Source organism: Pseudochaenichthys georgianus, chromosome 10 (assembly GCF_902827115.2).
Source record: "Pseudochaenichthys georgianus chromosome 10, fPseGeo1.2, whole genome shotgun sequence".
Lineage (NCBI taxonomy): Eukaryota > Metazoa > Chordata > Actinopteri > Perciformes > Channichthyidae > Pseudochaenichthys > Pseudochaenichthys georgianus.
This window is the reverse complement of record NC_047512.1, coordinates 22,300,698-22,325,883: the sequence shown is the minus strand read 5'-3', so window position 1 is coordinate 22,325,883 and position 25,186 is coordinate 22,300,698. Positions and strand designations below refer to the sequence as shown.

At 43.2% G+C, this 25,186-nt stretch overlaps 3 protein-coding genes across 5 annotated transcripts in view; 1 reads left to right on the top strand and 2 right to left on the bottom strand.

Moving 5' to 3' along the window:
• LOC117454374 (amyloid beta precursor protein binding family B member 2) overlaps positions 1 to 1,388 on the bottom strand; it is a 40,441-nt gene extending 39,053 nt beyond the window's left edge. The window contains exon 1 of one of the 2 annotated variants that reach the window (XM_034093593.2): positions 1,239 to 1,388. The gene's annotated coding sequence lies outside the window, so the exon portion shown is untranslated. Of the gene's footprint in view, positions 1 to 886; positions 1,127 to 1,238 lie in introns of those variants that run through there. The other variant, XM_071204638.1, reaches the window with a different exon arrangement.
• A 508-nt stretch (positions 1,389 to 1,896) lies between these two features.
• On the bottom strand, positions 1,897 to 9,514 carry dele1 (DAP3 binding cell death enhancer 1). The gene is made up of 12 exons (XM_034093483.2): positions 9,306 to 9,514; positions 8,222 to 8,342; positions 7,706 to 7,808; positions 6,774 to 6,918; positions 6,395 to 6,598; positions 6,201 to 6,274; positions 5,986 to 6,079; positions 5,698 to 5,840; positions 5,435 to 5,593; positions 3,620 to 3,712; positions 2,787 to 2,946; positions 1,897 to 2,659 (listed from the first exon to the last, which is right to left on the bottom strand). Exons 1-12 carry the CDS (start codon positions 9,334 to 9,336, stop codon positions 2,403 to 2,405), a joined length of 1,584 nt encoding a protein of 527 aa, XP_033949374.1. The 5' UTR covers positions 9,337 to 9,514; the 3' UTR covers positions 1,897 to 2,402.
• A 2,572-nt stretch (positions 9,515 to 12,086) lies between these two features.
• On the top strand, positions 12,087 to 25,160 carry bicc2 (bicaudal C homolog 2). Of its 2 annotated transcripts, XM_034093148.2 has the most exons (19): positions 12,087 to 12,414; positions 13,463 to 13,509; positions 13,883 to 13,952; positions 14,066 to 14,145; positions 15,246 to 15,407; positions 15,507 to 15,560; positions 15,793 to 16,008; positions 16,786 to 17,037; positions 17,203 to 17,334; positions 17,555 to 17,744; positions 17,951 to 18,084; positions 18,201 to 18,394; positions 19,205 to 19,310; positions 19,815 to 19,854; positions 22,602 to 22,771; positions 23,360 to 23,573; positions 23,665 to 23,834; positions 24,394 to 24,493; positions 24,583 to 25,160. In XM_034093148.2, the coding sequence occupies exons 1-19, from the start codon at positions 12,120 to 12,122 to the stop codon at positions 24,711 to 24,713; spliced, it is 2,757 nt and encodes a 918-aa protein (XP_033949039.1). In that variant the 5' UTR covers positions 12,087 to 12,119; the 3' UTR covers positions 24,714 to 25,160. The 2 variants fall into 2 exon arrangements, with proteins under 2 accessions (XP_033949039.1, XP_033949040.1); XM_034093149.2 differs by lacking the exons at positions 12,087 to 12,414; positions 13,463 to 13,509; positions 13,883 to 13,952; positions 14,066 to 14,145 and adding an exon at positions 14,750 to 14,824.
• The last annotated feature ends 26 nt before the right edge of the window (positions 25,161 to 25,186 follow it).

Here is a 25,186-nt window from a genome sequence, read left to right as displayed (position 1 = left end):
ATGAAAACCTTTCAAAATAAGATGCCAAAAATGCATTCATACCCAAGCAAAAGAGCTGCCAATACAAGTTATCCACCTGTCAGTCACTGGCTTAAACCTTAAGCCAGTGAGGCTGAAAATCAAATATGATGCATGACTCAGGGGATGGATTACACATCCTGACACATCCCCCAAAACAGATTAGGAGTAATAAGCAAACAACGTATATATATTTCAACTTCCCTTTCTTCGATCTTCTTATATTATAATACATCATGTCTGAGTTGCAGACAAACTGGAACATCTTCTTTCCCCCTAGACAATACAGCCAGATCTCCATTAGTTAAACAAAGTGGGGCGAGAGGATGTGGGGGGAGTGGGGAGGAGAGAGGATGGCTATTAGAGAGGGAGAGCGCGAGGAGAATGACACAGCAGTTTGCCGGACAGTCAACACACAGTGGGATTTAAACCCATGTCTCAATAAATCTGTTGTGCTCTCCAACAACAGAGGTCATTCATGAGATGTCACGGGACAGCTGCTAACTGACTACTTAAAGAATCATTTTGCATCAATAAACTGTGCTCTACTGTTGCTTGAATTACAGTAAATGCATAGTCATATATGAAGGAAAACATGAGACACATCCTCTCCTACAGATTAAATTGCACAATAATTATTACACTTCCTGACACACAGGACCAACATCTTCTCTATAACATCTAAATATGATGCTAATCTGCTCTAACTGTTTACAGTCTGCTCACCTGTATACAGATTTAAAGACCTGAAGGTCGCTCAAAAACATAAATATCCAAACCAACCAATAACATGCTTTGGAGATTCATCACATCTAGATACTGACAGATATCTTGGCCTGTGAGAGGAAACCATCCTTTATCAACTTACCCTGCAATGGCAGGCCTCTTCCTTCAACTCTGAAATGCACACACTGCTTCACAAATGAAATGCAACAGATGAAAGCACGAGCTGGGGACAAAATGAACTTGAGAAAGTCGATGATGTCATGGGTGGAGTATTCAAGCCCCTCGTTTCTTGCTGCAACCTAAATAAACTCCCTCACCGATATACCAGAAACAGCGTTATATCATTTTGAAATCCACCATATGCATAGGTGGAGCTGTCATTGAAGCTGTCGATATGAGAACAAACGCAGTAAATCTCCAGCAGCACCTTCCCCGCCGCCGCACTGGGAGGGGAGTGCACCCCATCATCGAGATCTCTATTTACATCCACTCACCGCTTCGCTCAGCCTCCGGGCTTCTGCACCTCTGCTCCCGCGACGACACACACACACGGTAGAGAGCAGGGCCGAGGTTGTCAGCCGCTTTTAAAGTGCCCGTCCGCCCGTAGCTGCAGCCGGCCGCCCGTATCGCTTCACATCATCTGCCCCCCCATCCGGCTCGGTGCTCTCTGCGCCAGAGGATCCCGGAGCGCCCAGCTGACCAATCAGCGGCCAGGACTCGGAGGAGACGCAACCATAATAAATCTACGTGTGTTATTTAGCATTTCAGGTAATGAAATCACACATCATCGGAGTCTTACGTCATGCAGTTGTCTGAAGAAATATGAATGGTTTACAGCGATGACCACATCTGCCTCAGCAACACCGTTTTAGTCCTTTCTACTGTTCTCTTTAGGTAAAGAATGTATGAGGATTGCTTTTAAGTTGTCATAAAACTAATGATGTTATAGTACAGCCTAATTCAAATCGATGGTGTTGTGAATAGATTACAATACTCTCTGCTCATTTAATTGCTCACCAGTATTACAAAGCTGCAAAAAAAAAAAAAAAATGCTTTTCAGGGGTATACTTTTTGTTTGTGTCTATAACAGTACAACATCAGTGCATAATAATTCACTTTGATATGTTAAACAGGGTTGACAGTCACAAAGCATTTCCCTTTTCTCCTCCGCAGTTGTTCTTCTACAAATATACGGTAGTTTTATTGAAGGTTAACATATGACATTAGCTTAAAGCACTTTTTCAGTTTCAGAGGTGTCCGCAGCAATACAGTTTACAGACACACTTATAACAAAACTCTTTACGCGATTAAACTTCATAGGGAGAAAAACAGGTAACCACCTTTGATTCTCAACCCATTAAAAGGCACATTATCACAATTTCTTACTCAGAGAACTTATAAATCACAAAAAATGCTGTAGTGTAAGAACAAATATAATAAAAAAGCATCACATTTTCTTTCTACACATAATATGATGAGACCTTGTATCCAACTACTCTTTCAAACATATAAAACATTGTGAACAATTATTTGAAGTATAAAATATATTCATACGAGTTCAAAATGTACACACCTCACACACATTGACCTTTCTTCTCTGGTGACAATATTCACTCTTTAAAATACACTCCTCAGTTTGATTGTGCGGCTCAGTCTAACTATCCTATCCCAACAGTCCACTGGCATGCTCCTCCCTCAGTGCTGTTGGGGTGGGGGTGCAGAGGGGTGCAGGACAGCGCCGGGGGGACACACAGGCTCCCTGTGCTCCAGGAGTGAGGCAGGAGGGGAAGGGTGACGGGGGGAGAGGTGGAGGGACGGAGTCGACTGGCCAGAGAGAGGAGAGGCTGCTGGATGTGACGCTCAGCTTCAGAGAAACATGGAGCCGAGCGGATGGAGCGCAAAACGGCATCTTCTGCTGCGGAGGAGAGGGAAGATTTCACAGATATCATCACTAACGTCCTGGCTCATTAACAGTTCATTTCATGCACTGTCACCTAAAACAAATGCAGAAATGTAAATGAGTAATACAAATGTGTGCTTACCCTTTCTGGATGCATCATTAGGAGGTGTCAGTAAGCTCTTCGCCTGCTTGTTGCCTGCCTGAGCAGATCGTCTGTAGTATTCAATCGCCGTCCTCAGATCCTGCTGCACCCCAAAGCCGCTCTCAAAACACTGACCCAGCAACAGCAGGGCGGTGTCGTCCTGCACACGTGAACAAAAGTACACGTTTGCTGTTTAGTGTTCAGGAATGATCTTTTACAATCTGAACTTGCCCTGGTAGATTTCTGCAGAAATGTGAAGGAAACTTAATATTTCATGTTATAACCTACACCAGGAACTTGGTGGCACACTTATAACTTTGTTATTTGTGTAATTGTTGTTGTGTTTGAAAGAAACTGGCACCCTTTCTTCACATTTTATATTGTGTATTGTATAGATACATTTTATAGAAATGTATCTTTTTTTGTGCCGACATGTATATATTTACTGTAGATATTTTATTCCTGTCCAATGCCTGATGCAATGCTGCGAAACAGGAACTTCCCAATTTGCTTTCAATGAAGTACATCCATCTTTCCATCTATTTATCTATCTATGCATTATGGAGACAGTAGTATGGAAGATGTCACTATTCAATCAAGCATAGCGTATGACTACACAGGGGGATATTCAGCGTGGCTGTAGCTCTAGATTGACTTGAAGAAACAGAAATGTTGACATCACTTTAACATAACCGCAGCAGAAAGCGTTAGTAGGGGTATTTTACAAACGGTTGCGATACCCTGCTGAATAATACAGACTGACTGGTTGGGTACAGAGGGATGGAGTTGAATTTTCATCATAAAACTCTAGAAGCGTCTAGAAAGACACTCACTCCGCTCTCTGCTGCCATCTGCAGGAACTCAACAGACCTGCTCCCATCTCTCACCGGCTCCTGAGAGTAGACCGAGGCGAGGCAGACCTGAGCCTGAGGGGGGGAGAAACAGAGAGTAGATTCACTTCTGTAGCGATTCGGCATCTAGAATCCGTAATAATCCAGTAATGGCTGATTTGTTAACACCCCAGATACTCATGGTTACAGCAAATGTGGACTCTGACTATGTGGGTCAGCAAAACAAACTCTATTGAAATGATTGTTGTTTTACAACAATGTATGTTATTTCTATTATAATGTCCCATTTAGCCATGACAGCGGACCAACATGTACTATACCTGGACGCTAAAACTGAATCTGCTAAATCAGTGTTTCCCGGCGGGATGAGGGCGGTCCGATGATGGCGATCCGGGGAAGGGGGGGGGAAGTTACTTTGGTTTGAGAAGTGGGGGGGAAACAAAACAGGGTGTCTGTGGGCCCTCCGCATTGGAAATAGTTCTCGATTTGAATCCCCTTTCCTGCCTTTCTAACTAAATATTTGTTAGGACTATGGTGCAATCCAAGAAAATGTGTAGTGTATAATGCCTGGCAAACGTATCTAGTATCCTCTCCATGTGAACCTGCTTTATTTGTGAGTGGACCTCACATACTCTAGGGGGGTCCGGGGGCATGCTCCCCTGGGAAGAGTTTGTTTTAAATGTTGAAGTTAAATGCATCAATCTGGTGCACTTTGAGCACAAGATGAAGAGATTTATGGGTACAGCTCTCAACCCTCGTGAAACAGAACTGTATATATATATATTTCAATAATCCAAACATCTTTAGAATATGATCACAACCAATAACAAATCATTTAAACTTGTTTACTCCTCTCTCTTATCTTACCTAGTTAGCATTCTTTCTTTTTATTTATGCATATTTTACTTTTATTTATGCATATTTACTAATCTCTCTCCTTTTATACAGTATTTTTTTTTTACTGTCCTATAGTACACATTGGAATGATGTATTACTTTATTTTTTACAACTATATTAAATAGATAAAGGTGTGCATTGGAAATATTGTTTACATAGAAGATGACCAAACAATTTGAGACTCGCTGAGATAACTTAGACTAAAGTTAACTATCCTATCACTCAGAGAGTCCTTTACCTCACTGAGCTGTAGTTACAAGCCTCTCAGTCTGACAGGAGAGAGCTCTCCCTCCAGCTTGTGGTAGAAACAGCTTCTATTATCCGTTAGCTCAGAGCTAGCACCAGATGCTAATAACAACAATCGCTTGTTCACACATGTGCTCGTGCCACACACACACAGAGGTGTGCTCCTCCGTGACGATGACGGCTTGACGTTAAAAGAATCATACTAATTGAATTTGAAATTGGGGGGGGGGGGGGGGGACGACGACACAAACTGGATTTTGAACATGTGGAAATTACGCCCAGGACTTACATGATCAACAGCAGAGCTCGGGGCTCTAATGCAGATTTCTTTTACACTTTGTTGTTCTCCTCCTTTCCTCCACTCTCGTCTTGACTGTGAGTGTGTGTGTGTGTGGAGAGCGGAGCCCCGCCCTTCGGAAACAGAGTGGAGGAGAGAATGTGATACACCTATCCTCATCCTACTGTGACATTAGATTTTTTTATAATTCCAGGTTTTAAAAGAAAATCTTCCATTACTGAACAGTAATGTGGAAAGCCATGTTGCAAACTAATATTTTAAGTGTTGTTTAACAGTACGTTAATATACTACAGTTGCAAAGGTATTATATGAGGAATCATTTTAATTGATAGTTTAAAGACGTTATGATTTCTTACCTTGGTGAGTCCCGCAGCAGCAGCTTGTTCCAGTAAGTTGATGGCTGTGTTCAGCTGCTCTAAACTCTGCTGCCCCCTGCTGGTCAGGAGCAGCTTTGCATATCGATACTGAGCCTGTCGGTGGCCCCCAGCTGCTGCCTGCCAGTAGTAATACAGAGCCTGGAGGAGAAAAGACACAAGCATCATTTCAAGACTGATTCCTCAGACAGGACAGGAGTATTTGTGATGACTTTCAGAAATGTTCTGGATGTCTGTGGTCTTACCTTCTGTTTGTCTTTGTCGACTCCTCTGCCTTTCTCGTAGCACACACCTGTGTTGAACTGGGCCTTGCTGTAACCCTGCTGAGCTGCAGCTAGGAAACATGTAAAAGCTTCCTCATAGTTCTTACTATTGGCATTTTCTAGACCTGCAATACACAGACACATGAAGATATCAGATATGGACACTTGGAAAACAAATGCAGATTATTTTTTCCCCACAAGTGTAGTGTAAAATGTTGTGTGGAGTAGAAATGAATGTGTGAATATGACATGGTGTCAATAAATCATTACCAATGACGTTGAGGATGACAGGAACGCTGGTTTCTCCCACATGTCTGAGATTCAGTGCTGCTCCTGCCAGCCTCTCCACATCAGACAACATGTCCTGAAAACACAGAGGAGGTTAGAAAACAGCAAGTAGCAAGTTAATGACAACTTAGGAAGAAGAAATAAATGCTGCTTATTTCTTATTAACTTCACAGCCACTAAAGGAGATAGACTTTCACCTTGTCGTTAGCATCTTGTGTCTCCGTGTTGTCGTCATTCTGCAGAGGACAGGATGCTGACAGAAGTGATTCCTCTGTGAGTCAGGAAAGACAAAGTATTACTTTTCTTGAACAACAGATACTAGGGTAACACTAATTTGAGAAAAATACTATGTTCAAACAATCTTTCCACACTGTCAGACAACAGAACAAACCGGGTACAGGAGAATCCTGGCTCAGGAGCGCCCTCTGTGGGTCAGAGATGGAGCAGTCAGCGGTCAGATGCTCCTGCTCACTGCTGCTGTAGAGACTGGCCTCCTCTGAAATGCTGCTGCTGCTGCTGCTCTGGTCCTGTCTATCTGGGACCCCCTGCAGACACAACACACTGCGTCCTCTGGGCAGGACATCACGTCTGGACACTGAAAAGCCAGACAAGAAAACGACGTCAGCATTCTTATAACACAAGATTCAAAGGAAAGTAAGCTTTGGGTTTGAGATGATTTAATGTCTGTTTTGTGAAACTATCTTGCCAATGGATTATATCAGTTGATACGAAAAAAGGACCAATTGCATGTGTACAGTACAATGACTCACAGATTTCCAGCAGTATGCGGTAGCCGCACTTGTGCAGGGTGGAGGGGGCGGTCAGGGCTCCAGGGATCGGACTCTGCTCAGCGTTGGAGGAGAACTGGAAGTGGATCCTCTTACAGACCTGCATGAAAAGAACTGCTGCAGCACCCTGTGGAGAAATATCAGAGACACTGTCACCTCTGTCATGAGAACATGAGATGTCAACTTCTACTCCTGGCACAAACATCCTAATATCAATGTACTGCCACGCTTTCAATTACACAGCACAGAGCTGCATGTGTAGCTCTGTACTGTTCATTTGGGGAATGCATGGTGCTCTCTTTTGGCTTGGAGGGAAGATTTCTAAGCAATCTGCTCGTGTATTTTGTATTAATGGACTTTGGCCAGGTCTAAAAGCTTGCACCCAAATATTAATGTGTGGATCCCCCGAGAAAATAAGAAGTGGCAGGAGGTGTGGCCCCCTAGAGCAACTTGTGATCAAACCTAACGAATAAACACCCATACACTCCACTGTTTATTGGCCACTATAATCCAATGGTTTGGCACTATGGTCCAATAAACAGTGGAGTGTATGGGAGCAAATGCAAACCAGCTCATACTGTAGCAAAGGCCAAATGTGTCACAATGATTCATTCATATATTTGTAACTGTTGCATTTACTTAAAAATAAAATTAGCTAAAAAACGTTTCAGATTAGTTTAGTTTTCAATTTGTACACAGTAAATACAAAGTGATTTTATATAACTGTTGATATGAGAACAGTGGCACACTCTTAATATATTTAATAGTTATCAAATAGTCCATGCCTATTTGTCTAATAAGTGCAGACCCACTCGCCTCCTGAAAACAAATTGTGATGCCTTGAGGACATCAACATAGTCATACTGGTATTAAGTTAGGTGTTTTTTATTGAAATGTAAGAACAGAAGACGTACCCATCCCACGGCATCCAGGGCTGTGTAACGTGGCAGCTCCGTGTAGCCAAACTGAGAGGTCCTCTGTTTCTTCCTCCTCTCTCCATCCTCCTCTTTCTGAGAGCTGACAGAAAAAAAGCACAAACTAAAAATATAACAATGATATGCCTGTTACTTTTACCACATATATACTCTGCTTAAGGCACATGGATTTATTTCTGTGCCCTCGACTGACCCTGTTCATGCAAAAGCTGCTGGATGATGCAACCAGCTGAAAGGGGGGGGAGGGGGAGAACGAGTTCAAGGGGGGGGTAAAGGAAGAAGAAAGAAATTATCTGAGGGTATTCTCTGCCATCTGGCGATAACTCAAATGTTTTATTTTCATTGGCAGTTCGAGGGCAAAGAGGTCTTGAGATCAAAGGGAGACGCTCCACGCTTTTCTTCTCTGTTTCTCACGTCTAGCTTTGTAGGATTTTCTCATCCGACCTGGACAATGTCTGAACTGTGTTAAAAGCAGAGTGGAGGTCTGGAAAGTACCTGATGTCAGAGGAGTGTCGAGAGCTGGAGATGACGGCCGAGCTGTGGATGCCCTCCACCTCCCCCGGGCCCTGGTTCTGGGGCAATCGCAGGGGGGAGCTGCCATGGCATCGGTGCAGAACTGAAGTGAGGGGAAGACAACAACTGCAAAATTAGACACTCATTCCCACTGTTGAAAAACAAAAGTCCTTCTCAGGAATTGTTTTACTAATTCACACGTTTATATATCTGAACATTTCGAGGAAATTATAGCAAGCTATGAGACGTTTAAAAGAAAGTAGTAGCAGAAAATATGCAGCTGCACTCCTGCAGGAACAAATTGTTGAAATACCATCTCATTACAAATAATAGGCTATTTTGACTTTATGTTAATGCATTTCACCAAGGCTGTAAGAACCCACATAAGTTATTGTAAGTGGATAACTTGTGTACACAGAGTTGTGATGAACAGTCATCAAAACAACGAATGTGAGAGTATTGTTCGGGCAGGTGTGCAGTGCATAACATGTTTAACAGTTTCCCCAAAATATACATACACACAAACAGAAAAACATGACATGGCAAGTAAATATGTTGTGTGTCATCTAAAAAACAACATACATCCATGTAGGTGCAAGAAATAGGGTGCAGTTTAATATATGTGACGTTTTATATTTTAAGACAAAGCACATAGTTCTCCCAATAAAAACACATAGCATGTCTATATGGCATGTGCGCATGTCTGTCGTGCAGGTAAGGTTGATAACACGTGACAATCTGAATGTATGTTTGTGTACACACAGTTAGCCTCTGGGAATATTCATGGAAATATTCATGGGAAGATCCAGAAAGCTGCAGGTCAGTAATGAGAGCTACATTCAGGGACCAAAATAAACCGTCTGACGGTGTCAATCATTCACACAGAGTAGAAAACTAGCATACACACGTATTGTTTACATATGAACTAACTGCACTGGCCTTTAGCTTAGCACAATTAACAGCTAATGTTACGCTCCACGGGAACTACAATTAAAAGCGTTTATGTATTTCAAAAGCGAAACTTGAAAGACAACATGGCACTCTGCGTCAATGGCTTTACTCTCACCTCTTCCAACACACCCGTGAACTCTCCACATGGTTCGTGTTTTTCAGCAGCTTTAACTGAAGAGATGTCTCCTGAAAGGCATGTTTAAATTTCCCTGGGGGTCGTCTGGCTCCATGAATACTGACAGAAGCCGGTAAATGTCGTAGATTTACTCCACAGTTTGGCTGTTGGTGTCCAGTCACGGGATGTCCCGGAAGTGCCTCAGGTGACGTAACCGTGAGCGCAGAGCGTCACAGCGCCGCCACGTGGTGGGACAAGAGAAAATACACCTTTCCTCATACCCAGTGGAGAGGGTCTGTTGATGCAGCACCATAAAGACAGATGAGTTAAGGAAGTAACAAAACAAGTTGTTAAAGGTATGTCAAAAAAAAAATCAAACATATATTTATAACAGTAAATCAAATGTTTGTAGGAGGTTTAAAAATAACTTACCCCATATTTGTGGGTTTTTTTGTACAGAAGGTAACACATTTAAGTAGGAGCATATTTTCTTTTCTTGCAGAGGTGAGGATAATTTAGTCACATAGTGCATGTTCAACGTTGACAAAGGACACATTTAGATTAGTAACACAATTAGGTAACGCTCAATTATATTCTGTGTCTCAGTAAGTATTGACAGTGCTTGTCTGGAAATAAAATAGTAAAGATGATATCTTGTCAATTTACTTGGAGTTGGTGATGTAACCCTTAACCTAAACCTAAGGGGAGTCATGATCTCAGTAGATACAGTATGCAGAAGTTTTTCCTGATCAGTCTGCTACAGGGCTTTCAGGGCCCCGTGACGTTACAAATGTATTTGTAGCTGCATCACAACAACCGAGTAAACATCTTAGATATTCGCACACCAAAAGAGCATGTCTGTCTGTGTGTGTGTGTGTGTGTGTGTGTGTGTGTGTCTGTGTGTGTGTGTGTGTGTGTGTGTGTGTCTGTGTGTGTCTGTGTGTGTGTGTGTCTGTGTGTGTCAGTGTGTCTGTGTGTCTGTCTGTGTGTCTGTCTGTCTGTCTGTCTGTCTGTACTTATGTGTGTCTGTCTGTCTGTCTGTCTGTCTGTCTGTACTTATGTGTGTCTGTGTGTCTGTCTGTCTGTCTGCCTGTGTGTGTGTCTGTCTGTCTGTCTGTCTGTAGACAGATAAAGACACCCATTGGTTCAGTGGTTGATTTAGAAAAACGCCCACTGCTCATCAGTCACCCTGCAGGACTGTTTGTCTTTTCTTTAGTTGTCCCGCGGATCAAACAGTGACGCAAGCCCCGACTCTGACTGGAAGCTAGCCCTCTTCCAGTCAGTCAGGGCTGAACAACGGACTGGAGGGAGGAGATGTGCGGTTGTAAAGTCAGATTAAACTTGGAATAACTAACCCCTTGACCAGTTTCCATGGTGATGCAGTCATCGTGTCTTTCCCTAACTCGTCTCCTCGGGCGAATAAGTCTAGCCTGCAGTTGTTTGCAATGTTGGCAAAACCCCGCACTGCCAAATAATGTTTGCTGATAGGCCTTGGGCCAAATTTGTCTGGGAAATATGGAAAACTCTGAGTGGAGCTGGAAACAGAGTCCCACTAGACCTGACTAATGGAGCAGTTTGTTTTTACCCGTGTTTTCAGTCGGTACTCAAGAACTCAAGTTTGGGAAATTTAAAGCAGGATGGGGATTTAATAAGTCCTAAGCCATTTTAGAAATCTAATTTTCTCTCTTTTTTTTATTCTGCAAGATTTCTCCCCTGATGCTTGGGTTCACAACCTTTTGGCTGGCTGCTTGTTCACAAATAAATAAAGGCAGTGGCTGCAAACTGGAGCTGGGTATTATCGGAGGCAGATGGGAATGAACAACAACATTGTGCAAGTTCTCTCATTAAGCACTCTTTAGAGGTATTAGTATTTTACTTCAGTACTTTCATATATAATTAGGCTACTTGGCCCTTTTATTTAGAGGTTTACATAAAATGTGTTTTTAAAGATGAACCCAAACTTATCAGTGTTTTGGTTGCTACCATGTTCCAAATGTCTATATCTATGACTATTGACATTAGCAGTGTAATAATGTAATTTATCATAAGATAGGACGCTCAGGGGACATTTTTTCTGCAGAAAAGTATTTGTTCTTTTTATACTTTAAGAACATTTAAACAATTAAGTTAGAAAGAGGACTTTATTACGAATATTTTCTTTTTTTATCCCAAGCATTGTTGCAAGCTCCCCTTCACACAAACAGCACACACTGTTGCTGCCTTACACCCCTCCACCCTTCTCCAGACCCCTGGAAACTCAGCCCTTGTTCTTCTCATTCAGAGGAAGAGGAGGGAGGGCAGACGTGGACGGACAACTGGGTGACCCTTTTATTTTGTTAGCTGTGTGCTAGAGTGAGGATCTTTCTCAGGATGTGTGTGTGTGTGTGTGTGTGTGGGTGAAAGGTGTGTGTATCTTGTCTTGTCATAGGCCTCTTCTTTCTATCCATCTGTGGACATTGAATTGAGGATTACAGAGGATTTGCTTAGAACCGAGTGAGCCTCAGCTGAAGTTGTAGTTTTGTTCGTCTGCCTGGAGCACCTCAGACAGAACATACATGAACCTTGTTTATACACATGTGCAATGTAAGGCCATAGCAGCAAATCCCTACAGCCTAAACAGCTTGAAGAGACAGAGAAAGAGGTCGATTTTTCTACTAAATTAAGTGAAGGGGGCGGGGGGTTTAAAGAAAAGACACAGGGGGGTGTTTCTTGCCCCTCTCTCCCTTTTTGTTTCCTCTACCGGCTGGTCTCCTTGGTCACACTCATGCACACATCCTCACACACCACAAACACTGACGAGGGCTCAGTCCTGCTATGGCCACCACCACCACCGCCACCGCCGCCACCACCGAGGAAAGCTCTTCGGTCCCGGCCACCATAGCACCCCAGCAGCCTGACCCGGAAACTAGCGTAGAACCCGGCTCAGCAGTGAAGCCTGAGCCCAGCGAGGCCCAACCCGACAGAGAGCAGAAAGAGGATGAGGAAGAGGAGGAAGTAGGTGGAAGTTCAGCGCCGGGGCAGGAGAATGCAAGAGAGCAGAGTCTGGACCCGGAGTGGGTGGAGGAGAGGTTCAGGATCGACAGGAAGAAGCTGGAGAACATGTTGTATGGTGAGTGAGTTGAGATGTTCATATTACTGTAAATACCATGCAGACTGGCACTGATGTCGACTTCACTCCTCTCCATCAGCTGCTTTCCCGATATTTATTCTGTTAGTGAAGCTCGTCACAGCCTACCTGTGTTATCTCCCTGACCCTGTGTGTCTGTCAGGGCCTCCAGCTTGCTGCGTCCTTGTTGTCTCCATCAGTATAACTGCCATGCACCAAACCCCTGCTGCTGTATCACCAGGATTTATGACCTGCAATGGCTTATGCATCCAAAATACGTTTTCTGCTATTATCTTTCCTGTCTGGGAAGCAGAGGTAACTGCTTCCTTTAGTTATCGCTGCGTGGCAGGTTTATGACAAATGCCTCGCTTGTGTTACTGGGGAAACTGTGTGTGTCCTGTGCAGATAGAGGCTGATGTTTGTCTGTGTGTCCTCTCGCAGCAGACGCTTGATGGGAAAGGGAATTCGGTGCATGTGGGATTCTTTGAGCATCTCATCTATTAAGGATACAACCTGTACGACTGCACTCCAGACTCCATTCTGATAGGCTGAGCAGTGCCCCCTTTCTTAAATTTGTTTTAGACATTCCTTTTTGATCTTGCAGTTGTTATTGAATGTTTTGGTTGAGTGGGAGGTCTGTACGTCAGCAAATGCCATTGATGTGATTAGCTGTCTCTAGGCTAATTTGTGGTTACCCCCCCAACCAGCACCACCGTCCCTCTCCACCCTGCACTGTTCTCTTCTCATTCCCCAGCTCTGGCCAGCGTAACCCATAGTGATGAGGGCGTTCCTCGAGCCAACCCCCCCCTCTGTACCCTGTTAATGTCACTGTGGAGCGATGGCCTTTTAAAATTGTTTATGTTCCCGGCAACCTCTTGTTCCTGTCGCTTGGAACAATTCAAATAAGTCAACATTTAAGTGTTGACTCTGCACACATGCTTGATATTGAACACTGGGGCTGCCGAACAACACAACGGGACAAATCGCACTGCAGGCATTTTAAAATGTGGGTTTATGTGTTTTTCAAGTTTGCTTCTTATGTGTTTTTCAGCTCCCAAGCATGGAGACGGGGAGACAGGAGAGGGTTTTTTTGAGAGAGTAAGTAGAAATCCACAACAGGAAACATTTCGATCATGAACCAAATGAAAACCCAGCTGCCTTCCTCTGTGAAAGCCACGGATAATCATCAGTGCGGAAAGCATTGGTTAAATGTAGCTTACAAAGCAGTGTGAGCAGCCACCGCTCTAATATGTGTTTCATACTCTGCATCCAGTGATTACTGGTTTTATGGAGGAGATAATTGCAGTCTTTGAAATGCAAACGAGGCTTTGTATTCGTAGTACGAAGCTGTCTGATGTGTGTCTGTATGTGTTTATGTCTGTGTGTGTGTGTTCTGATTGTATGTGATTTGTGGCATACAATGAGAGCCTTTCTCTTTTCCTCACCCTTCCTATTGTCTGTGATTCAACAGGTGATGAGAGAAACTGACACTCAGGTGAAATGGCCATCCAAGCTGAAGATGGGAGCCAAGTCAAAGAAAGGTGATATTTCTGTCACTCCCTCCTGTCACAGATTCCTGTTCCCATGCTGTTGCACCTTGACTGTTACAAACTCACTTGTAATGAACTCTCACTGAACTCCTGTTCCCATCAAGATCCACACGTGAAGGTGGAGGGGAAGAGAGCCAATGTTTTGGAAGCCAAAAAGAAGATACTAGAAGTGCTGGAAACCAGGGTGAGGGCTTTGGTGCTTTCTATCTCAACAATGGAGATGGTGATGTTCTTTTACATGTTTTCCAATTTGTTACTTCTTCCTTTTATAGCAAGTCACTTGGGAAATCTTTTTTGTAGGTTTTTGTCAACAAAAAGGAGACAAGGATTTCCCCCCAAGAGTATGACATTTATTATCAAATAGACACATTTACAAACAATATTTTAAATCAGTAAAAACAACAACAATTGATTAGGAATTCATCTGCTATGCTATTTAAAATGGTATCAATGAGCGCAGACAGTTACTGTTGGGAGAGGGGCTGCGCCGTCCGAGAGACATAAGATTGTCCGCCACTGCTGTTTTGTTTTACCGTTCTGTTTCCCTTATTTTGGTTTGTTATAGTTGTTCGTTTTGATGCTTTTGTTTACATTGCTGCTCCAATTCCTAATCTCCCAAGAGTATTAGTGTTTTTACTATCTCAATGAATTGATGTACTATTGTGCTTTGTGTCTTTTGTTGAGGGATCCAGCACCCCTGACGTGAGCGGCAGCCTTGGGAGTTGGGAATCAGCGGTGTTAGGCCCTCACGTGCACTTCACTGCCCCTTAAGTGTGTGTGTGTTTAGTTGATTTTGCACTTTTCTTAATTTATCACTTTCTTTTCAGTTGCGGTGTCTGTACAGGGCACGTGTGTGAGTGGCGGTGAGTAGAATTCAGATGTGACCTGCTTGTTTCCCCCTCCCAACAGTAACTGTCTGCGCTCATTTAGCTGTTATTTTTATGCTGGATACCATTTTAAATAGCATAGTAGATGAATTCCTCATAAATTGTTGTTGTTTTTACTGGTTAAAATATTGTTTGTAAATGTGTCTATTTGATAATAAATGTCATACTCTTGGGGGAAAATCCTTGTCTTAGGCCTTTTTGTTGACTGCCAACTGTATCATGTTTTCTTTCAAATTGAATCTGTGGAGTTTTTGCTGTTTGATCAAGTTGAGTCAGAGGGCAACTTTGATCAGTAGAACAGCTAAACTTTAGGCCGTGTGCGCGGCCACACATCACATCACGTTTAATCTCCATTCCAATCTGAAAAGTTATATAAAAGTGTTTAAATAAAATGCAGGTCAACAAGGTGACGCTAAAGATGGACGTGGCCTACACAGAGCACTCCCACGTGATTGGGAAAGGCGGTGGGAACATCAAAAAGGTGATGGAGGTCACATCTTGCCACATCCATTTTCCCGACTCCAACCGACACAACGGTTCAGGAGAGAAAAGCAACCAGGTAACGATCTGTGTAGAGACATTAATGCAGCATTTCAATCAGTCTAAGGAATATAAACCTAATTCATTAACATATCACATTGTTTTCAACTTTTACCAGGTGTCCATCGCTGGGCCGATAGAGGGAGTGGAGGAGGCCAGGAGGAGGATCAGAGTGAGTGATCCGTGTACAAGCTGAGCAGAGACTACCCAGGATACATTTTGATTTGTCTCAAAACTCAATTTCTTCACTCCTGTCAGGGCACAGAAATCAATAACATGATTAATAGAGTAGCTGGCACAAAAATACACGTATATCTGTCAGAAAGCCACTGCCATACATCTCTGTGTTTGCCTCTTGTTTTTGTGCTACCTCATCTCCAACAAACTCTTGTTTACCATCCTAGGACCTGCAGCCATTGTCCTTGACCTTTGACCTCCCAGTCAGCCTGGTTCCCCAGGCTCTGCCAGATGCAGGGTCCCCTCTCATCCAGCAGGTGGTGCAGACCCTGGGGGTCAGCGTGAGCTTCAGGGCGATGCCACCTCATCCCCAGGCACAGCCCAGCTTCTATGAAAGCTGCTGCACCGTCTGGGGCCTGCAGGGCAACGCAGCTGCTGTCAAGGTTAGTCTCAAACCTTTTAGGGAAACATGTATTCCAGTTGACAGTTTATACACATCAGAATGCGCTGTAAGTTCAAAGCTGATGATTATTATGACCACAGGTGGGAAGTAGTGGAGTACAAATACTTTGTTACTGTACTTAAGTACATTTTTCTGGTATCAGTACTTTACTCCACTACTTATTTTTTTGACAACTTTTTTAACACAAATACCTGTACTTTCTACTTCTTACATTTTCCAAACAGGCTGGTTCCTTTAGTTTGAATGTGTGTTTGGTGGCCTGATCATTATTCTTTAGAGTCATTGCGTGCCTATTGATTTGAACACGATCCATGTATCCATCATTTCCTGGTCTTCTCTAAAGAAGAGGGACCAATGGAAACGTTGTCATGTTGCCGTTGTTCAGCATCAAAACATTCATTAGCTAACAATGACATTATTGTTATATTAATATAAAGGGAGGTCAGGTACTCTTTAAAACAGTTGGTAGTTATGGGTACTTTTTACTTAAGTACATTTCAAAGCCCATACTTCTTTACTTTTACTTTAGTAAAGAAGTTTAGTCAGTACTTCAACTTTTACCAGAGTATTTTTAAACACGAGTTTCTGTACTTCTACTTCAGTAAAGGATGTGTGTATTTTTGCCATCTCTGGCAAATCTCTCAATTAGTAGTGAATGAAGCCTTATTGCGATCAATTTGTTTCGGATAGATGGGATAACTAAGAGTTTTCCAATGTTTAATATCATTTCATTTATGTATTTATCATCCGCTGGCAGAAGGCGACCTGCATCCTGATGGACCTGCTGCTGGGATCAGAGGTCACAGGAGGTGTGGTGAGCAGTCAGATGGATGTCACCTCCCAGCAGCATCTCTTCCTGCTGGGGCAGAACGGATCTCACTTCCTGAGCGTCATGCACCAGACCCAGACCCAGATCATCCTCCCCGACCTGAGCGCTCCTCAGAGCCCCCCCTCTCTGCTCATCCAGGGCAACCCTGACGGAGTGTGTCTGGCTCGGCAGCAGCTCATGGTACAGTGGGGTGTGGGGGGTGTGTTCAGGTAGAGTTAGGCTAAATATCAATCCTGAGAGGAGGCAGGTGCATTTGTTTGTTTTTGATTGCTTGCATATGTCAATCTTTTTTTTGTGTTTTCTTTATCTGTTGTTATTTCACATTATTTATCTGTGCACATCTAGGACAGTCTGCCTGTGTGTTTGATGTTTGACATGCGTGAAGATGGGGAGGCAGATCCTTGTAAACTGGCTCCGATGATGCAAAGCCTGGGAGTCTTCATTAGTGTCAAGCCCAAAGTAAAACAGACCAGCAAGGTACAACTGCTTTCTTGTTGTTAAAATCAACCCTGACCTAGAGTGAAATGTTAATCGTGTTGTTTGTTGCCTACAAGTCTCATGTTTTCAAATTCACCTTGAATCTAGGGCGATAAAGTCAACGAGAAGCTAATATAAATACTCGATGGATTTGATACGACATGTTAATTGAAATATTTCTGTATTGTGTTGAATACTAAAGCTCTATATTGTTTATCAGTCAGTGGTGGTGAAAGGTCTGGAAAGAAACATCTCCTGTCTTTATGAGGCTCGCCGTCTGCTCCTGGGGTTGGATTCCTGTGAGATAGCCAAGGTAACCGAGTTGACCTCTGACCCCATGCTGGCCGGCAGCGGGCTGACCAGCTATTGGCTCAACATGTTGCTGCAGCAGCTTCGTCTCTCCGAGCAGGGTGAGCAGCGCACATATCTATCAATCTGTGAAGGTGTGTTTCATCCAAATGTCATGGAAATAGGTTGCACTGACTTCCAAGCAAAAACATTTACAACTTATTTAAAGCAGTTTTTTTCCTCTTATCAAGTTGCTACAAATTGGTTTCGGGTTAAAAAAAAAGAGAACGCAAACCTCTTTAAGTACAGTTCCCCTCTTTTTGATCAGGCTCTGGGCCAGCTCCCCCTTCAGAGGTGCAGACTTTTTCCAAGACCCGCCCCTCACCTCCACCGGGTCTCACCCCTCATGCTGACGAGGGGAGGACAGGACTCAAGGGAACAGACAGCCGGCCACTGGAGAAGGTGTGTCACTTCTTTAAAACAACTTTCATTTTTAAACTATTAAAACGAATTCTTCCTAATGTATACATCTTAATCGAAAATTAACACAAAGAACTACATTCTCTGGTCTCCTTCAGATCCTAGAAAATGAGGACCAGTCGGGCCAATCAGATGATGACAGCGCTTACGACGTGCCAATGTCATCTGAGGGGTGTGATGCAGTCAGCTACATGAGCAGGATGGGGCGGAGGGGCAGCCTCCAGGGTCCCGAAGCTTCCAAGGTTTTCACCCAGGGCAGACGCCACTCAACAGGGCAGGCGCTAACATACAGGTGAGCATTCACTGGTGAAAAACACCTGTTAAGGTCACTTGTGAGGTCACTGTGTTGGCTAACAAGGATCCCTGATGACTTACAGCCATTTTAAGAGTCACTTAGACCAAACAAATCATAACCTAACATAAGTGGTTGACCTTGTGGCTAATTCTCTCTCTCTCTCTCTCTCTCTCTCTCTCTCTCTCTCTCTCGCGCTCTCTCTCTCTCTCTCTCTCTCTCTCTCTCTCTCTATCTCTCTCTCACACACACACACACACACACACACACACACACACACACACACACACACACACACACACACACACACACACACACACACACACACACACACACACACACACACACACACACACACACACACACACACACACACACACCACACACACACACACACACACACACACACACACACACACACCTGCATATGCCAGATCTATAAATCTTGCTAACACAGAGAACGGAGTTAGAGAAAAGAAATCGTGTTGACCTCATCTCTGTTTACTTTTCGCTGAGTCGACGTGGTTCTCTGGATCCAAAAAAACGTTGCACTGCAGTTTCAAGTAGAGCAGCTCTCTTTTAATATAATCCATAATTATATCGCATCATGTCTCTGAAACTGCAGTATTTCTGCTGCAGTAGAGAAAGTGCTGATAAGTTCTCAAATGTTGGACATACAGTATAGCCATACCAGTCTAAACTAACCTTGACTCTCCGTGTGTGTGTGTGTGTGTGTGTGTGTGTGTGTGTGTGTGTGTGTGTGTGTGTGTGTGTGTGTGTCTGTGTGTGTGTGTGTCCTGAATGTGCTAGATTGCTGAGCGCAGAGATAGAAGGAGGGAGGAGTGAGCGGAGGAACAGCCTGAGGAGAGATATGACACACGCTCAGGATTTTCGCACTGAGTCATACACGGCTGAGGTTAGAAAAAAACGGAGTTGGACAGGTCCCTCTTTTGCCAGTTTCTACATGAAATGATGAACTGCTCCTATGGTCAACCTTATTTTGCTACAAATTAATCTTTTTGGAAAGAAAATGTTGAACCAATGAACATCTTTGTTGTTTTAGAGACAATGAAAAGAGTTTATGCCAGGGAGAGAAACACGATTAACCTCCTGAACATGTCTGAAATGCCTGATTAAAACCAGCTGTAACATTTGATTTGTGATGATATGTAACCTATTGATTTGCACATCCCTGGCCATGCTGCACATTTGATCTTAGAATCGATGTTTGTGTTTGTTTGCCTCCCTTCGCATTTGTCATCCCTCACTTTCAAAGGTTACTGAGCGGAGGATTAGCAGGTTTACTGCCGCAGCAGCAGAAAGTGTTCGCTGCCCCTGCCTGTGCTCAGTATAAGCAGAGAAACAAATATTCAATTTCATGCATTATTTACCCACTCCATTTCCTGTTTGTGCTTTGTAGGATTATGACTATGAGAGGAAGAAACTGCTGGCAAACAGAGGTTAGTGCTCCTGAATGTTTAATATTTCTTCCTGTCTTAGTGCGCTTTCAAGAGCTCTGCACAGACGGCTGTGACAACTAGGGCACTGCTAAGCAAGCATTTATACTCTTTATTGATCTATAGTTGCTGGATGCTGCAGGTAAATATATAAAAACACATTTGGCCGAACATGCTTATCTTTGGCTTGAAGAAAAGCCTCCTATATATAACCAATCTGTTGCTTTTGGAGGTAAACTGGGCACAGATTGGAGAAGCACTTTATCTCAGTTCCGCAAACAAAACAAAATGAAGAGGGTTGTTTAATTTGCTGTATTTATGCATACTTTTTAGTCATATCATTGAGAAAACAGGATTTCATGTCATATGATTAGACAGGATGAAGTAGCTTATTTGTTTTATTCAAGTGCGTTATGGAGGCAACACATTAATATCCCGAGCAGAGGCTCTGATGGAGGCGACTCATTTCAGTGCCGCTCGCTGCCAACACAACTGATGAAGGAGACCTGTTTATGGGATGCATTGTGCCAGCGTTATAATAAACTGGCACTGCTACTAGATTCACATGGGTTAGATACACTATGCTGACACACACACACACACACACACACACACACACACACACACACACACACACACACACACACACACACACACACACACACACACACACACACACACACACACACACACACACACACACACACACACACACACACACACACACACACACACACACACACACACACACACACACACACACACACACACACACACACACACACACACACACACACAGAAAACAGAACCTCATCCATCATGCATAATGAGAGATACTGGGAAGATCAGCAGCCAAATGGTACTAAATTCCCTCCGCCATTATGAATTAGCAGTTTGAATGGGCCATCTGCCTCACAGTCATTAAGACACCCATATGCCAGTATATGAATGGGATATTTACTCACACAAACACACACATACCACACGTGTGATAACCCACCAGTAATAATCCTATTGATATTGCACTTTGTAGTTTATTATCACATATTGACATGGATCTGTTCGACTGTCAGAAGAGGCCCAGGGTCACTTGTTGGTCGTTTAAGAGTGTATATCTGTCTCAGCGAAATTAGGTTTTATTAGGTATGCCACATGCTGGCAAGGAGAGGCACTGTGTGTGATTCATTATTCTATAACACATAGGTTTGAGCAAGCTCTCTGATTGGTCAATAGGCGTGTTTGATTCCACGATCAAACAACGATCAAATAGAACGTGCCTATTCACAAAGTATCCAGTGGCCTACACACGCCACTAGCCTACCGAAACTACTTCCATGAGCCTACATCGTGTGGTTTCCATAGCGACGTTTAGCGACACACAGCCGTTACACTCTTATACATTGTCTCTCGTTGTAAATCGGCCAGAGAAATCATGTCCGTTAGCGGACATAAAAACGAGTCATCGCTTCGCAGCTACTGGGCTCCATCTCTAGACAACAGAAAGATGTGGAGCAACGCGCTTTTTGCCGGTCCGGGACACGCCATGAAACGGCCACTGGAGGAAAGCTCTTCCTATAACGTAGTCCTACCCGGGAACACCACAGCACCACCTGCAAAAAAGTCTGGCATGGAGTTCATGGAGAGCTGTTTCGAGAATTGCACTTTTAATGGCAGCATGAACATCCACCTTCATTCTGAACCCAACATGTTTCAGCACCATGGACAGCCTGATTTGATTTGTTCCACTAATCCCACACAGTGATTACTCAGATATTTAAATAGCCTAATTCAAGAATTGTTTTCAATACATTGTTTTCAATAAATTGGTTAATAATATATTATTTACTATAATTATATCAATAACTGTAAGCGGGGTAGCAGGAGTGTTCGATTGATCGGCTATCGTTACCATGGGAACTACTTTCTAGGAACTACTTTCTGACAGAGATTAACACAAGCAGAAAGCGTAGGTTTGGGAGCAAATTAGCCCACATTATGAAATTATTTTACGATATTGTTGATTACAATGATAGTTTGTGTAATAGAATCGCAATCATACATAATTCAACACCTGAGCCAAGCTTGTCCAATTTACACTATCGGAGGAGACATGAAAAACCTGCAATGCATTTTTAAAATAGGCGGACTAAGGCTATGCATTAAAGTCAAGTACAGTTTTTATGAAAGTATCTGCTCATTTCAATATTTGACCTTAAAGCTGCTAGAACCTATATTAACAATGTATCAAGTGAGGAAGTATGTGCAATGTAAAAGTCGACACTCATAGTGACAAACCTAAAAATGATAACAACTCCACTGTAGTTTCCTTCAACGAAAAGTATTTCTGTGTTTTTTTCAAAATGTTCTGTTAGTTCCTTCTCAACACATATAACCAGTGTTGTTTCTGGTTGCAGCTGTTCCTAATAAAAGCCTTAATGAACCCACTTTTTGCAACCTATCCATCACCAGTCAACAGACAGACAAGGTTGAGACCAGCTGATGAACTCAGTGAAACATGTAACACTTTATGAGCCACATATTTCTCTCAGGAGTTGGCAGGGAGCAGCACATTTGAAAGAAAACTTGATTTAAAAGTCGCTAGAAATACAACTTAAAACGACTCTTAGTTTCCGCTGTGGAAAAATCAATATGACGGTGTTGCATTTTTAGCTTGTACCAGCTGCCCTAAAGTGGCTAATGCTGGTTTTAAGTCTGTATCCTTCTGTGTGTGTTTGTCTGTGTTGTGTCAGCCATGCTGAGAAAGCCTGTGGTCACAGAGGTCCAAAAGCCGACAGACACCTGGAGCGGCCTCGGCTTCTCCAAGTCCATGCCAGCAGAGGCGATCAAAGAGCTCCGCAACATCAGCCGCCGCAGCTACAAACCCTACCTGAGCAGCAGCATCAGCCACCAACAGGCACAAGTAAGTGTCTGCTTTAAACAACTGAAACAAGATGGACTTTAAGACTTGATTTCTATACTTTACTGGACTTGCTCATTTGTTCGTTCCATTCAGTTCATTGGGTTTGATACCATCGCTTCAGTCAACACAGCCACCTCTTAGCAACCTGTTTACCTGAGCTGTTTGTCTCTTCTCAAGCCTCCTGAATGGCTGCATACTTACTGCTCTATAGCCAGTGATATAGACCCACTCTCACTTAAGTTAATAAGAGCAAAAGGCATTCCTTCAATAGGTTCAATTTTCTTCTGAGACCCAGGCAGCTTGGAGGAAGCGTTTGCTCTGCTCACTGCATGATAATGTCCAGTCACAGGTCAGCACACAGGGGCAGATCTCTTGTTAAATATTTGGATCTATGGCTGTGTGTCCACTGAAACCCTCTCACACAAGAGGATGTGATCACTTGAAACGGTTTGACTTATGACCTGTATCACTGACAAAGAGAAGAGAGACAAAGGAAGGGGATGGGGACATTAGTGCAAGGTGCTGCTGTGAAATATTTGAAACTGCTTTATATTTAATGCCGTTACAATTTCTCTTTGTCACCTATAGCCATGGGCTGCTCAGATGGGGAAGGTGTTCAACCGGAGCAACTGTGAGAACTGGAGGGACAGACATGGATCCACATCTTCATCCCTGCCTGTGTCTTCCTCCTCCTCTTCTTTATCCTCCTCCCCCTCCTCACCCCCATCTACTTTCACTTCCTCCTCATCCTCCTTCCCTGCATTTGTATCCTCAATGAATAGAAGCAGAAATGACAAACCCTGTAAGTCCTAAGTGTGTTTAAGTTCAACAAAACAGTGTGTCGCCTTTCTCCCCGCCATTTTTAACCTCTTCCTCTGACCTTTAATGTCCAGCGGAGAGCTTCCCGAGCAGCAGCAGCAGCTACTTTGAAGGTGTGTGCTCGTCGAGGAGGGCGTCGACCTGCAGCCAGCGGAGCCCCTCCCCACAGATGATAGATGACCTGCCGGAGCTGCTCAGCCAACTTGGACTAATCAAATACATCGATGTGTTTGAACAACAAGAGGTAAACACATTCATTTCTAAAAAAACGTTATTAGTGAGGGAAAATACATCTTCATTATCACTAACACGCTGTGTGGGATAATGAAGATGTTCTCTTGGGAGAACTGGGTCAAGAGCTTTAAACATACAAACATAATATAATTAATATATAAACAAACCACTGTGTCCTACAAAATTATGTTTCAATGCAACTAAACAGCCTTCACAATAAGATGTTAAGGGAAGTGTATTCTTTCCGGATTACACTCGCGTCTAAACATGTGATTAATAATAGTTGTATATTAAGATGTATATTAAAATAGATGAACCTTGATTTTACACGGGACATTAACAGCGGTTTTAGATTCAGCCACCCCTCCAGCTATAGCTTTGCCACCTGGAATATTATTTTACGCATGTGTTACATCAAAAAAATAAAATCCAGGGAAAAACAAGTGCAGTTTGGTTTTATGGGAACATACATGAAGAAATCCAAGCCAAAACAGCCACACACACTTAAACGAAAAGTGCATCATGAATGAGCGTTAACTGTAACACCACTGCTATCTGTACTCATCCAGATTGACTACCTGACCTTCCTCACTCTGTCGGATGAAGATCTGAAGGAAGTGGGCATCTCCACCTTTGGAGCGAGACGCAAGATGTTATTGGCAATCTCAGGTGAGAACCGGACGTCCTAGCTTGGATTCAGAGCTGCTTCTCCATCTGTCCTCTTGTGAAACTATTAAGTTATTTCTCTTCCTGTCCAGACCTGACCAAGAGCAAGAGGAGGCTCTCAGACACACCTGCTGTGAAGCCTGGATACCTGGAGGGCGGGGCCAGCGGTCGACTACCGCCAATCATTGATCTAGAAGTGGCTGCTCAGAGTAATCACTGGTGAGAGGAGACCCCCACCAGCACTGAGCTCCATCCGACTGATGTGGAGAAATTCAGCCTCTAAGAAATTAAACAGTGATGCTGTTGCCAGTGCAGAGGCCTGCTAGTTAGTCACCATAACTGGATAAGCCTATATTTGCCTGAAGAGCAGCAAACATTATGTACATTTTTTTTACTTCTGTGCCTTTAATCTACAGCCATACCCCAAAGTGTTTTATACGAAGTTAAGACAAGGAGGTCTTCCCTTCCAAACCTCTGATTCTACAAGAAACAAAATGTAAGAAACACAAATAAGACCATGTTCACCATGTGTGTTCCTTTCATCCTCAGAAAGTGCCTTTATTATGCAAACTGTAACCCCATGCTTTGGCCATGTGTTTGAGTCCATGTTAACCACTACACTTATGCAATTGTAAATAGATATTTTCAAAAAAAAGGATATTGTATAATGATAGTGATAATAAATACATGTTGCTC

Bases quoted from the DNA above. Each gene is read 5' to 3' on its own strand.
- dele1 (XM_034093483.2), bottom strand. From the start codon at position 9,336: ATGTGGAGAGTTCACGGGTGTGTTGGAAGAG. The intron at 5,594-5,697 runs GTAAGACCACAG...TTTCTCCTCCAG, and splicing joins TCGACAAAGACAAACAGAAG to GCTCTGTATTACTACTGGCA. The intron at 2,660-2,786 runs GTAAGCACACAT...TCTCCTCCGCAG, and splicing joins TAATGATGCATCCAGAAAGG to CAGAAGATGCCGTTTTGCGC.
- bicc2 (XM_034093148.2), top strand. From the start codon at position 12,120: ATGGCCACCACCACCACCGCCACCGCCGCCACCACCGAGGAAAGCTCT. The intron at 15,408-15,506 runs GTAACGATCTGT...AACTTTTACCAG, and splicing joins CAGGAGAGAAAAGCAACCAG to GTGTCCATCGCTGGGCCGAT. The intron at 18,395-19,204 runs GTGAGCATTCAC...TGAATGTGCTAG, and splicing joins GGGCAGGCGCTAACATACAG to ATTGCTGAGCGCAGAGATAG.